The sequence below is a fragment of the Chanos chanos genome, chromosome 6 (genome assembly GCF_902362185.1).
Source record: "Chanos chanos chromosome 6, fChaCha1.1, whole genome shotgun sequence".
Taxonomy (NCBI): domain Eukaryota; kingdom Metazoa; phylum Chordata; class Actinopteri; order Gonorynchiformes; family Chanidae; genus Chanos; species Chanos chanos.
Genome location: NC_044500.1, coordinates 13,595,369 through 13,608,443, shown reverse-complemented (window position 1 = coordinate 13,608,443; position 13,075 = coordinate 13,595,369). Strand labels below are relative to the sequence as shown.

Here is a 13,075-nt window from a genome sequence, read left to right as displayed (position 1 = left end):
TGTCTTCATTTGATCCAAATAATATTAATAAATTGGTAATTGCTTGAAATATCTGAATCTGTTTCATATAGTAACACTAGAAAACAAATGTGAAATTGTTTCTTTGTGACATATGAAAATAATAAGCTCACAAAGTATGCTGCTGATCAGTTTTTTTTAATTTAAATAAGCATAAACAGTGTTCCCAGAGGATAGGTCCTGATAATCCAATGGCTATAAACAAGGATGGTGCCTTGTTTTTATTTTCTCCCACCGCGGTACTAATCATATGAGGTTGTTTAATAATCATCGAAATTCATGCTACCATCTCTGGGCTCACACTGATTGTATATGTATTTATATATATGTACATATATATTTTTTTTTTTTCTCAGGCTGGCCGCTACCTCAACAGACAGAAATGGCACCTTTTGCCCCCTTTTTGTGCTGGCACTGACTGACCTTGTTCTTTCTGCCCTTTCTCTCTCTCTCCCTCTCTCTCTCTCTCTCTCTCTCTCTGTCTCTCTCTCTGTCTCTCTCTCTCTCTCTCTCTCTCTCTCTGTCTCTCTCTCTCTCTCCCTCTCTCTCTGTCTCTCTCTCTCTCTCCCTCTCTCTCTCTCTCTCTCTGTCTCTCTCTCTGTCTCTCTCTCTGTCTCTCTTTCTCTCTCTCTCTCTCTCTCTCTCTCTGTCTCTCTCTCTCTCTCTCTCTCTCTCTCTGTCTCTCTCTCTCTCTCTCCCTCTCTCTCTGTCTCTCTCTCTCTCTCTCTCTCTCTCTCTCTCTCTTTCTCTCTCTCTCTCTCTGTCTCTCTCTCTCTGTCTCTCTCTCTGTCTCTCTGTCCACAGTAACAGGGAGCCTGAGAGTGTGGAGATGAACAAGCTGCGTCAGAGCTTGCGCAGAAAGAAGCCCACCTACGTGCCCGAGGCCAGCCGACCGCACCAATGGCAAGCCGACGAGGAGGCCGTGCGCAAAGGCAAATGCAACTTCCCTGTCCGGGTAAGACGCGGCAGACGACTTCAGCCGCAAACCTGCATCCGCCCGCCGTCTCTCTTTTGAAAATACGTACATTTCATTTTTTTTTTTTTCCCCCTCTTCATGTTACATGTAGACCTTCAAAGGCACAAAAGTGTGCAAGTCCGAACCAAAAAGTAGAACTTATGAGTTTGGCCTGTTTAATATCAAGCAACCAGCATTCTAAGCCAGTTGATACATTTGCCAATTAACTACTGGACTCTGAAGGGCTTGCCCATATGAGTACACATATCAGACCAGACTGAGGTGGATTTCCTCAGCGCGATTACTTCGCTACTGTTTTGACGAGTCGGCAATTTAGTAATCGCAGTTTTTCCCATCACTACTTATGATATGCTTTTAAAGCCTTTAAAAGAAGATGAGCCTGGAGCCAAGAAGACCGTAATGCTTACCTCAGTTCTCACTCACTCAAACGCAGCCTTAACCCTGACCAAAGCATGGGCCAGACCCTGGCTTCAGCTCTTTAGACCTGAGCGCGATGCACAGCCAAAACCACGGCAACCATCACAATGCGCACACTCACCAGTCTGATATGCTTACTGACCGCGATTTCACTTATGAATACTTAACAGCGTACAGATGCCGCTGATGTACTGAAATAACTTCTGCCTTTTGGCCAAACAAACGAAAAGGATCAGAAGTATACTTGTTTCTGAAAACAGAAAGAAAAAACACAATTTCTACAGAAAACGGAAACAAAAAACTATTTCTACAAATACTCCAATGTCCACGTACATTGCAGAAGTCAACCAGATAGTCTTTATCCACGACCATTGTTGTTTTTAAACGGGTTCTCTGAGTTTCATCCTGGAACAGAGAGAGTATGTGATTAGGGGAATAATTTCACAGGGATTGAGGGAAGAGGAAAGGAGTGGGAAATTGGGTGAATACCTAATGGAGGTGTCCGTGATGCCAAATGTATCCGGGCCTTGAGACAGACCTGAAAATAGCCTGTCTGCTCCAAGGGCTTTAAAAGTCAATAATGTAGTTAGAGTGTCTGCTTGGAGATGAAGGTCTCTGAGATCAGACACTGGAGGCTGCCGTGCCAGTAATGGAAATTGTCGACACATGTAACAGCTCAGTGGCAATTTGAAGTGAATAGGGAAGGACAGAAACGTATGAATAATTTCTGAATTATATTTATGTTTGAACTGTAATGATGGTTGAAACTGTTAAGAAGCAGCATAAACAGTGTAGTCTGAAATTTCACGTATGTCTAATGTCATGTTTTAAGTATCATGTTTAATAAAAAAAAAAAAAACAAAACTGTCTCGTTTAGTAAAATGGAGTACTCTTTTCACACCAGATTAATTAAAGTCAGCCTAATTTTGTTTCACAGCCTGAAGCCTCGGGTCTCTTAGAGACTAAGATGTAATTCTTTAATGGTCTTTCTTCACATCGCTCACGTAATCACACGATAGAGTCCGAATCTGTAGGCATATCACACAAGCCAAGATTTCGACCATTTCCATACCATACCCATCTGCCTACGCCAAAATATTTCTCTTCCAGTGTAATTTTCATATGATCCCACGAAAGAATAGTGACACTGCATCGTCACGCTAATCGCACCGCTGTGTAAGAATGTTTAATGTCATTTCTCATTACAACAGTAGTTGTAATGTGAAATTGTAACTCACCTTTTCCTTTCTCTCTTAAACTACCTCATCTCAGATGAATTATCTCATTGTTGGCTGTGTTTTTCGATTGCAGTATCTGGGATTAGTTGAAGTGGAGGAGTCCAGAGGGATGCATGTTTGTGAGGAAGCAGTGAAGAAGTTGAAAGTTGTGAGTATTTCAGTCTCTCTGTATTCTTTATGGAAGCACAAGAACAGACGGCTGCATTATGAATGACAAGGCAAAATAAGAAATAAGGGAAAGGTTCAAAACCCGACTGTGTAGTTAATGTAGCTGTCAATCCTAACACTCGCCCCTTTTTATTCATGCAGTCACTGATGTGCCGATATTTGAGAACGGGCTCTTTAATGCAGTCGTATTAAATGTTTTTTTTTGGTTGATTTTTTTTTTTTCGGCTTATCAGACACTGCTCTTACTGACTGCCTTTACCAGTCTTAAACAATACACACTAGACACAGCATGAGTTCTCACAAATTGATTTCCAGATCATGTCACATGTGTTCTCATTGTAGGATGACTTAGAGTTTTTTCAGTAACCGTCATCGCCGAAGGGCTTTTTTTTTGCAGATGCCTCTGCAAGCAGGTTTTTGTCGGGCCATGTGGCTCTAGCGGGACTGCCATCATAAAACACCTGTCCACTGATTCCCCTTTAATCACTGAGCACAGACAGATATGAGAGCTTAGAGGCCGGAGTGAGGGTAAAGGTTCACCGTGGGCTCAGACTTAAGAGGACGCTTTGTGTCACATGTCATTTCTCATCTGTTCCTCTGACTGGTGCTCGGAGAACCTAGCGCCTACTGACGTACCGCTCTTCAGACGATGAGATGACTGCATTTCTTCCAAAAAGATTTTAAGATGTGCACGAAATGCTGTGAAATACCACCACTCTGTGAACGGGCCGCAGTGATTTAAACATTTTTAACTTGAAGCTGGAAGCCGACGAACTGAGTGTTTTTAAATAAAACCCACGGGAATCATAATATGTATAGTGTGCAGTCCTTGACACTTCTACCGTAGTTACTTTACTTCTTACTTTCCTACTTTCCATCTGCTCTTTTAGTTATCGCCATCTTCTCATTGCTCACAGTTATTCTCTCATCCCCTAGTCCCTAGTCTCTTTCACCAGCAATGTAATTGCCTCTTTGTAGTACCGTCTCATCGGATTTAGGAGGAGATGTTTGGCACTCTTTAACATTAACAAAACTCATTTAGTTCTCTCTCTCTCTCTCTCTCTCTCTCTCTCTCTTTCTCTTTCTCTTTCTTTCTCTCTCCCTCTGTCTCTCTCTCTTCCTCTCTGGTTTTTTCTCTCTCTTTCTCTCTTGTTCTCTCTTTTTCTCCTCCTTCTTTGAACTGTCTCCTCTTAATATTGATCATAGACTTCAGGTCAACTTGTTCATGTCTTGCTTTGAATGACCCTCTGTCCTGGAATAGAGCGCTCTGTGACGTCAGCTCCCGGTACTCACACCATTCATTGGCAGAAGAAGCAATAAGTCTGTCTGAGGCTGAGAAAGACTGCTGTATGATTTAACTGATGTGGAGGGTTACGCATGGTTAAGAGAACTGTTAAGAGCACTTCTTAGCAAGAAGCAGCACCAGCTCATTAGAGTGCCCTTAGAAGCATTTTAATTTGATTTTGGCTCATTCTTTTTTCCCTCACAGAGTGGAAAGAAAACTGTGAAGGCAGTGCTGTGGGTGTCAGCAGATGGCCTAAGGGTTGTGGATGACAAAACTAAGGTAGGTGTGCCTGTGTGTGTATGTATGTGTGTGCGTGTGTGTGTGTGAGTGTGCGTGTGTGTGTGTGTACTCAGGTGGTACCATATTTACAAGCTTGTAAGACAGATCTCTTTTGAATCTGCTTGTGTCTGCAAAATCCTGAATTCGGAGGGCATAAAGAAAAAGGCTTTCCACCCGAGCAAAGTCTCCGCTTGAAAGACTCCTACTGACAGTTCCAAGAACATCAATTAGCTTTAGCTTACATGTGACTACACTGCTGAAGAACGGGGCAGGTTTGCAGAAAACTGCAAAAAAAAAAAAGGAAAAAAAGAAAGCACAGTAGGAGAGAGGTTGGCTGTCCCCCAAAAGCCCAATCACATGATTAGTCTCACTTCATGCTCAGCCATCGTGGTGACTGGAGTCACTTATGAGGTCAATGAATTGTGAGGTCAGAGATTTCAGCTCCAGTGTTCATAAGTGATGATTTCTGAAGTTGTCAGATAGATTCCTGGTGCTTGAGAAATTGAGGGACACATAAATTGTACGTGTACACACACACACATACACACACACACACACACACACACATGTGCACACACATACACACGTGCACGCACATGCACACACACACGCACACACACACACACACACACACACACAGATACATGGCCACCCCCAACTTGTCTTCTGGTAATCCTCTCTATCCCTATGAGTCAGCACAGTCTTATAATCCCCCATTGCCTCCAACAACAACACACCCCATAAGTCCACGCCATATGACCGCACTCACCTTCCCCCACACAGATCTGTTCAATTCCATTTCTTCTTTCTACTTTTGCTCAGTCATGTGTAAACTCAATTTCAGTGGGGTTCGATATTAAGCATTACTGTTTTACATTCCTAATATTTTTTGTAAATGTTTGCCAGGCCTCTTGGACTAATTTCAAAAGTTCTTCACATTGATTGATAAAATTTGGAAGGCCGCCATCACTCAGATCTGGTCAGATAGTCATTTGATAGTAATTTGGTTTTTTTGTTTGTTACAGAGAGTAACAAACAAAATCATTGGTGCGGTGGGACTGAACTGGTTTTTTAAAGGCTCTCTTGTCTTCTCCGTGTGTCACTGTTGTGACATGAGTCACCAAGCAGGGCCTCTCACATCACTTTTCTGTTCTGTTCTAATCCCCCTTTCCTATCCCCCCCAGGGCACACTCATCCATGACCAGCCATTCACTACTCCAACTAGCCCCCCTATCCACTAATTAGCTCACAATGAATGGGCCCCTCTCCCCCTCATTATTCCTTCATTTTTCCCGTACTTTTCATGGAGGAAACAGCAGTGCACTGTCTAAGTCCTCCTCCACCACTTCTGCCCTTGTAGCTCTTGTCTTCCACTCACTCCTTTGTGGCCCCGACATGCCAACAAGAGCCCCTACAGGAATTGGGGGCTCAGTCAAACGTAATTATATCAGTTCAATGTAATTAAGTTGCAGCAGAACCAAAAGGGAAATTTTCAGTGTTGGCCATATGTATGAGGGAAGCTGTTACAGAACAGAGCATTGTTGGAATGAATTCACGCAGTTAGAAAATGAGTCAAATAAATTTTATTTTATTTTTTTTTCATTGTTGTCCCCTATAGGACCTTATTGTTGACCAGACCATTGAAAAGGTGTCCTTCTGTGCTCCTGACCGTAACTACGACAAAGCTTTCTCGTACATTTGCCGTGACGGCACAACCCGCAGGTGGATCTGCCACTGTTTCATGGCACTCAAGGACTCGGTGAGTGGGGCTCCTGTGAGATTAATCCTGGGATTAAGATAAGGATTATGTTGGGTTATCGCATCTGGAATGACTGCTTGGGCCTGCTTGCTGTACTTGAATACAGATAATGAAGAGTAATGGATTATAACCCTAGAATGTGAGGAATGTCACAGGCAAAAACATGCCCTCAAACAAAATAGGCTGTTACAGTGTATAATTCATACGTGCCAAGGCATCGTTGTGGCTTCCGTACATCAGTGTCCTCTGTCCACAGGTAATGCTAGCACAACCATACCGCGTGGCTAGCATTTTGCTAACATATTCATGCCTTGTTTCAGGGGGAGCGACTGAGTCACGCTGTTGGATGCGCGTTTGCTGCCTGTCTGGAGCGGAAGCAGCGCAGAGAGAAAGAGTGCGGGGTCACCGCGTCTTTTGACGCCAGCCGCACGTCCTTTGTGCGCGAAGGCTCCTTTCGTGTTTCGTCTGCTGGCCAGCAGGGGGACCGTGAGGATATCATGAAACAGCTGCAGGACAAGAGGAAAGGTCTGTGCTACTACCCTGTGTGAGCCCAGCTATAGACACACCGACAATCCTTATACACACAGCCTTTGCCTGAGGAAAGTTTCACATCCGTCAGCAGAGGGTGTATGATTAATAGACAGACAGAACGACAGACAGACAGATAGATAGATAGATAGGTAGATAGATAGATAGATAGATAGATAGACAGATAGATACATAGATACATAGACATATAAATGGATAGATACATAGACAGAGAGGTATTTGTGGACACTTTCAGAGGTATTACACACTTAGCTGTGATTGAACAATGCAATAACTGTGGGAGTAAAAGACTACTTCCCACACTAAAACAGCATGTTACCTGAAAAAGAAAGGTTTCTGCTGTCTTTTTTAGTCTATAGTCTCACAGCATTTGCGCCAACAGAACTTCTCGTCGGTCACCAGTCCTAACTGTTAAAACGAGTGGGTGGAGGAAAGGTAGCTTACTTCCAAAAATCAATAATTAGCTTATTTGTCCTAGCCCTGGATTGGACTCCTTGATAAAATCATCTAATGGATCCATCTGATTCTCTAACTCCCTTAACAAACTACCCAGGCCGATATCATCTGCAGATTTAATCAAGTATCTGTCTGCATGCTTGCTCCTGCAGTCCTTAGTACACAGGACGAATACTAAGGGAGACAAAACACAGCCTTCTGGTGAGACGGCAGAGGTGAAACATAGACCAGGCTGCCATTTTCCTTCTTGGCTGAAATATTTAAGCTCCACATAATAATGAAGCCATTCAGGTTGACATTTACACGTTTATTTATTTATTTATTTATTAGACCAGCAGATGAGGTTGAATCAGGTTGAATCCAGATGAGAAATCTACAAACAGATTTGTCATAAATGCCTTGAATTTTTTAATATAGGAAGGATAGCACCCCTAATTCTCGTTGTCACCTTACGAACGCTATCTCAGAGGTGCTAGGATAGTTCAAAGTTCATAGTGTGGTCCTTCATGATTTCCTTAGCATTTCAGTGACTGCCACAGGCTTAAACATATTCAAATCTTGTGCCCCCCACAACTGTAGGAATATGGAAAGTAACAGAACTTTTCCATATTGAATGGACTCAGGGTGACCAAAAACATTAAAGAATTATTCAACTCTAAAACTGTCCCCACCCCTTAGCTGTATCGGTTTTAAGGTTTTCCGTCTTAATATTGTTTTGTGTCTGATGTTGGTCTGATGTAATTGATTCAAAATAGGTTTCATTCTCATGAAGGTCACTGGCAGACATTTCACGATCCGGTACTGGTCTCCTGGTGGAGGGGTTTGTGAGGGTTCTCAGTAAAGCACTGGCCAAGTTTTTTAATACCATGCTCTCATGTCCCCAGATGTCATGGCTCTCTCTATTTTTTCTTCTCATTGACCTTTTGCTTCCCTGATCTCCCTCTCTATTTGGCTCGTTCCTGCTGACTGCCACAACCGAGAAATAACAAAAGTCTTTTTATTCAGAATCTCCAAACTTTTTGGCTAAACTTTGTTATTTTGAACAAGAGCATTGAAGCAGTAAGTGATATCGTCAGATCACGGCAGAAAGCTTGCGAATGTCCTGTGAAGAGTCCATAAACACATCCCTAATCAGGCGTTAAAAGCGTTCTTCTAAGCAGTATCCTTATACCCCTGTTTTACAACCCTTAATTCGGGTCTACTCCTGTTAAGTTTTGTCTCTTACAGTTGTTTAAGAAAAATAGCATAACGGTTTAAATTACCAAGGGTAGGCCTTGGAAAGGGCACGCGAACTTCAGGACCAGTTTCATGTCATAGATCAATTTCTTTTTAGTCATTAGTGCATAATGCATGGCTCAAAGTGCGTCAAATTTGAAAGGAAATTCAGGAGCTCTTGCAAAAAGTAGGAGGAACGTACAGATGGACTAAGCTGGTCTATATTGGATGCATATGCTGTCTATCTCTATCGTTTGTTTATCATCAAACAAACTCCGCCCCATGTTCTGTAGCTGTAATCTCATTGGCCCTATCCAGCTGGTGAATCAAAAACCTCTCTGGCTTTACTCCCTCATCTGACACTGTTCCACACAGCCGAGTCATTGTAATAGCTAAAATGTCAGGCTCTCTGTATATGTGAAGTATCAAGCATCAGCTCATCATTCATCTGCGTTCTGCTTCAGCCAGCAGATATTGAACAGATTCATGGAACGGAGATTGATTTTGTTTTCTTCCTCTGTCTATCGAACTATCCCTTCCTGCTATTAAGCATTTATAGCAGGAGGGGTTGACCAAGCTGGTCAACTGGTTCACGAACCAGTTGGTCAGCCAAGTATGATTTGAGATATGAGCAAGCAGTGAATCTTTGCTGTGAAAGAGATTTGATTCAAGGAGAATTTTTTTTGGCTTTCTGTCACACTAGGGTTGTGATTTCTAAAAACCAAATGCAGCAACTTCCAACACAGCCTGGGTCAGAAACAGTAACACCAAATGAGCTTCTTTTTCGAGCTCGATCTACTTGTCAGAAAAACTTTCAGATATACTGCGGCACGCTTCACAACTGTTGGATACTTTTCCAAATACAAATTCTCAGATATGAGTCACAATTGCGACTAATTAGTCCTTCGCTTTCCACAGATGCCTCCTGTGCCATCCCTGCCATGCCGCCAGGCAACGCTTCACCCCCAGAGGGTGCAGCTTCGCCAGTCGAGCGAGTAGAGCCGGGGGGCCCGCACGCCATCCCACGACGCCATGCACCCATCGAGCAGCTGGTGCGACAAGGCTCTTTCCGTGGCTTCCCTGCCCTCAGCCAGAAAAACTCGCCCTTCAAACGCCAGCTTTCGCTCCGCCTCAATGACCTGCCATCCACCCTGCAACGCAAGACCGACTTCCAAACCAAGAATCCAGGTTAGCCTCAACTGTCAAACACCCGATACTTTACAGTTTAATACGTGAATGTACTGTGTGTCCGCTAGCATAATTAAATAACTCGAAGCGAGCTTGATTGTTGTCTAATCAGTCAATAATTTAAACGAGTCTGAAACATGGTTGAAAAGTTAAAACTCATACATTTAATATCATAGATGAAAGACATTAATTGTACATTACGGATATTAATTTTGCAAAATAAAGTGAAAACAAAGAAAGAAAGAAAACCCCAATCCTGTTAAACATCAAGGGTAAATTAGATGGAGAATCAGTGTTGTCTGAAATTTGCTCTGTGGGTGTGCTCACTATAGGAGTTTATAAAATGCTGTAATTACTGTCATAATGGCGGGCATTGTGCTCTGCGCAGTGTCATCCAGGAGTCACGGTTTCCTGTCAGTGAAACTTTAATTAGATTTCTTAGCATGAGCCTGTAACACATGGGTTTTGTCTCTGGGAAATTTGGTGATTATAGCCGTTGTGTAAACTGTAGGTTTGTACAGGAACACACTCTCTGAGATGTTAGCTTGTTCTTCCTCTCAACACGCCCCGCAAAAGCAATAGTTATCATTTGTCTCTGTTCCCTCAGCTGTTCCTTCGTGAAATTGTGTGACGGCTTTACAACGTGTTGCAAGGCACATTATGTTTCTGTCAGCTAATATTAACAGTTTTAACGTACATCTTGTAAAGATCCTAGATATTTCTAGAAAACTCACTTAGTGTCCCCTCAGGACAAATACAAGTGGACATTGTAATACAGGATGCCATGCATACACAGACAGCCATGAAACACTACACTAACCTATAGATCCATCCACTCTACACTGACCCTCCCCCGTTGGCCCTATGTGGTCGGATATGATATATTTAGAATGCTTTCTAGAGATGTGAGGGGCCCTCTCTACTTACCAGCTTAATCCCCAAATCCCAGACTGGACACTGATAACAGAATTATGTGGATACGGGCGCTCTGATATTACTGTCACTGGCTGAGGTCAAGCTTTCTCCCCAGTTTATTACTTTTTTTTTATTACAAACTCATTTAAGTAGATGTCTTAATCATTGATAAAAAATGCTGATGAAAATTCTGATCAAGATGGGCAACGGCCCAGTACAAGTCTTTCTTTTGAGGTTATGAGTGGACACAGCTAATGCTGTTTTATATGAGTCTTGCTTGCCTTGATAAATCTTTCTGCAATCTTGTGCCCAAAATCAAATCAATAATAGTTTTCTATCTTTTACGATGATTCGGCAAGTTATTTAGTTGTAATTTGTTTTTCCGCTAAGTTAAGTGTTTCACACAGTGATTGAAATTACAGTGGCATTATCTATTTTGATGTATTGACATCTACTGAGGTGCATTAGGCTAAAGAACTGTCCCTTTATGTGTTGTAGCCAACACAGGGAGCATTGACTACAGACTGTCTTTACACTGTCTTGTCATGCCTGAGCTTTTAGGTTCATGCTGTTGAAGATGCATGCATACAATTTTGGCACAGTGGGAAAACTGACCTTGTCTATTGATCTGTCTCATAGTTCCAGAAATGGACCTGTCTGTGGCGAGCGAGGCAGACAGCATCAATGCACTGTGCAGCCAAATCAACAGCTCTTTTACCAAACCGTCAGAGGACCTGTGTGCCAAAGCCACCACCAACGGCTTGCCTGTGTGCACTGTTCCCCCTGCCATCCCTCCACCACCTGCCCCTCTGCAAGGTCAGACAGTTCACCTTAAAATATTAAACTTATGTTCACTCTGGTTTACCCTTTTAAAATGAAGTCTTTGTGGTCCTCATTTGGCTGATTTTACTGTTATAGATAGTTGTGTAATCCTGTTCAAAGATTCGTCACATAAGGTGACTCAATTCAGATGAAGTCAGTCAAGAATAACTGCACTGTTTGTATATTCCAGAGTACTACAATATCATCTGTTTTAACTGTTGTCAATTAACATATTAATTGAGTAACTTGGGTTCTTTTATGTATATTCGTGTTTTTCTGTGCCAACTAAAACCATTTCTAAAATGATTGTTTGTTTACGTCTTGCCTGTATTTTTGATGTGTTCCACAGCTACGAGCTCATGGGTGCAGACAGAGCCCGCTGTCCAGTCTCCGCCCCCTGTTCCTCAAGGTGGCCATAAACGGACACCGTCAGAGGCGGAGCGTTGGCTAGAGGAAGTGGCCAAGTCGGTGAAGGCCCAACAGCAAACGCCACCCCTTCCCCCAGCGCCCGCTCAGCAACACCCACCCGTGCCGACCATTCCGATGGGTCCGGGCTCCCTGCCCACCTCCATGCAGCCTTTCCCTATGGCATTCGATGCCACCCCAGCGCCAGTGGGCATGTATGCTCAGCCGCCCCTTCAGCCAGCATTTATGCCCATGCAAGCTTACATGCCAACCCTGGCCAACAGCATGACCTATCCCAACGCCAGTGTGCCAGTGGTGGGCATCACGCCATCCCAGATGGTTGCTAATGTTTTCTGCACAGCAGCTGGCACAGGGGGCGGGGCTTCACTGGGAGCTGGTATGGGCCCCAAGACAGGTGCTCTTGGTGGAGGCCACAACCCAGGTTTCCCCACACTGCCTGGTGGCTTTCCAACCACCACTTTCAGTAACCCCCCAGCAGTCAATGGCCTCCCTCACAATCCCACTCCTGTCCCCAGTGTAACACACAATGGCACCAATGTCAACGTAAGTGCTGGAAGCGGCTGGCCAATGGAGATCCTGCAGCAGCAACAGCAGCATCAGCAGCAGCAGCAGCAGCAGCAGTCCGACCTAACAGCCGACACCCAGGAGGCGGAGCGTTTCGAGGCCAAGTGGGCGGCCCTCGAATCCAAAACACAGCCCAAGGCAGCCAACCCTTTTTCCAACGACTTGCAGAAGACTTTCGAGATCGAGCTATAACTGTGTATACGTCGCCAGAGTCTGCGCGTAGACTGGGATGCAGGCTCTGAATAAGACTGAATTACTCCACTCCCCCATTTGCTTTCGCCTCTCCGCTGTGGATTTTCTTTTCATTTTCCCTGTAGAGAGTCTGCCATATGCACCGACACATGTTAAGGGCATTGTTCTGGTAATAGGATAATCTGGTATTTTTGTGTCCTGTGGAGAACTGGCGTAAAAAAAAAAAAGACTCCAGCTCTAAAAATGATAGGAATGTCACAGAACCCAAGAATGCAGACAACACTGGCACTTGCTATATAGACCAATAACACGTCGTACACATTCAGACGTTCAGGTGAACTCACTCACCGTGCATAATGACCCTGGTTGGCTGGTTAATTATATTATCTGAGGCAAAGACTGTAAAGGAGTAACAGACTAATTAGTTGATGGCCAAAATAACTATTTATTTTACTTGATTGTATCGATTTATCTTTTAATCAGATTTTTTACTTTATAGAAAATACTCTAAGTTGCTTTCCCTGTATTTATTTTTGTTGAACCGAACGGCAGAGGAACAACTGTAATTTGGCAGATGTGGAAAAATAAGAAATGACTCACGAGATGAA

At 43.4% G+C, this 13,075-nt stretch overlaps 1 protein-coding gene across 1 annotated transcript; it reads left to right on the top strand.

Annotated features, from left to right (window-relative positions):
- The first annotated feature begins 832 nt into the window (after positions 1-832).
- Positions 833-12,467, top strand: numbl (NUMB like endocytic adaptor protein). Its single transcript, XM_030777775.1, has 8 exons — positions 833-973; positions 2,723-2,797; positions 4,307-4,381; positions 6,000-6,140; positions 6,461-6,665; positions 9,279-9,548; positions 11,103-11,279; positions 11,635-12,467. Exons 1-8 carry the CDS (start codon positions 848-850, stop codon positions 12,465-12,467), a joined length of 1,902 nt encoding a protein of 633 aa, XP_030633635.1. The 5' UTR covers positions 833-847.
- The last annotated feature ends 608 nt before the right edge of the window (positions 12,468-13,075 follow it).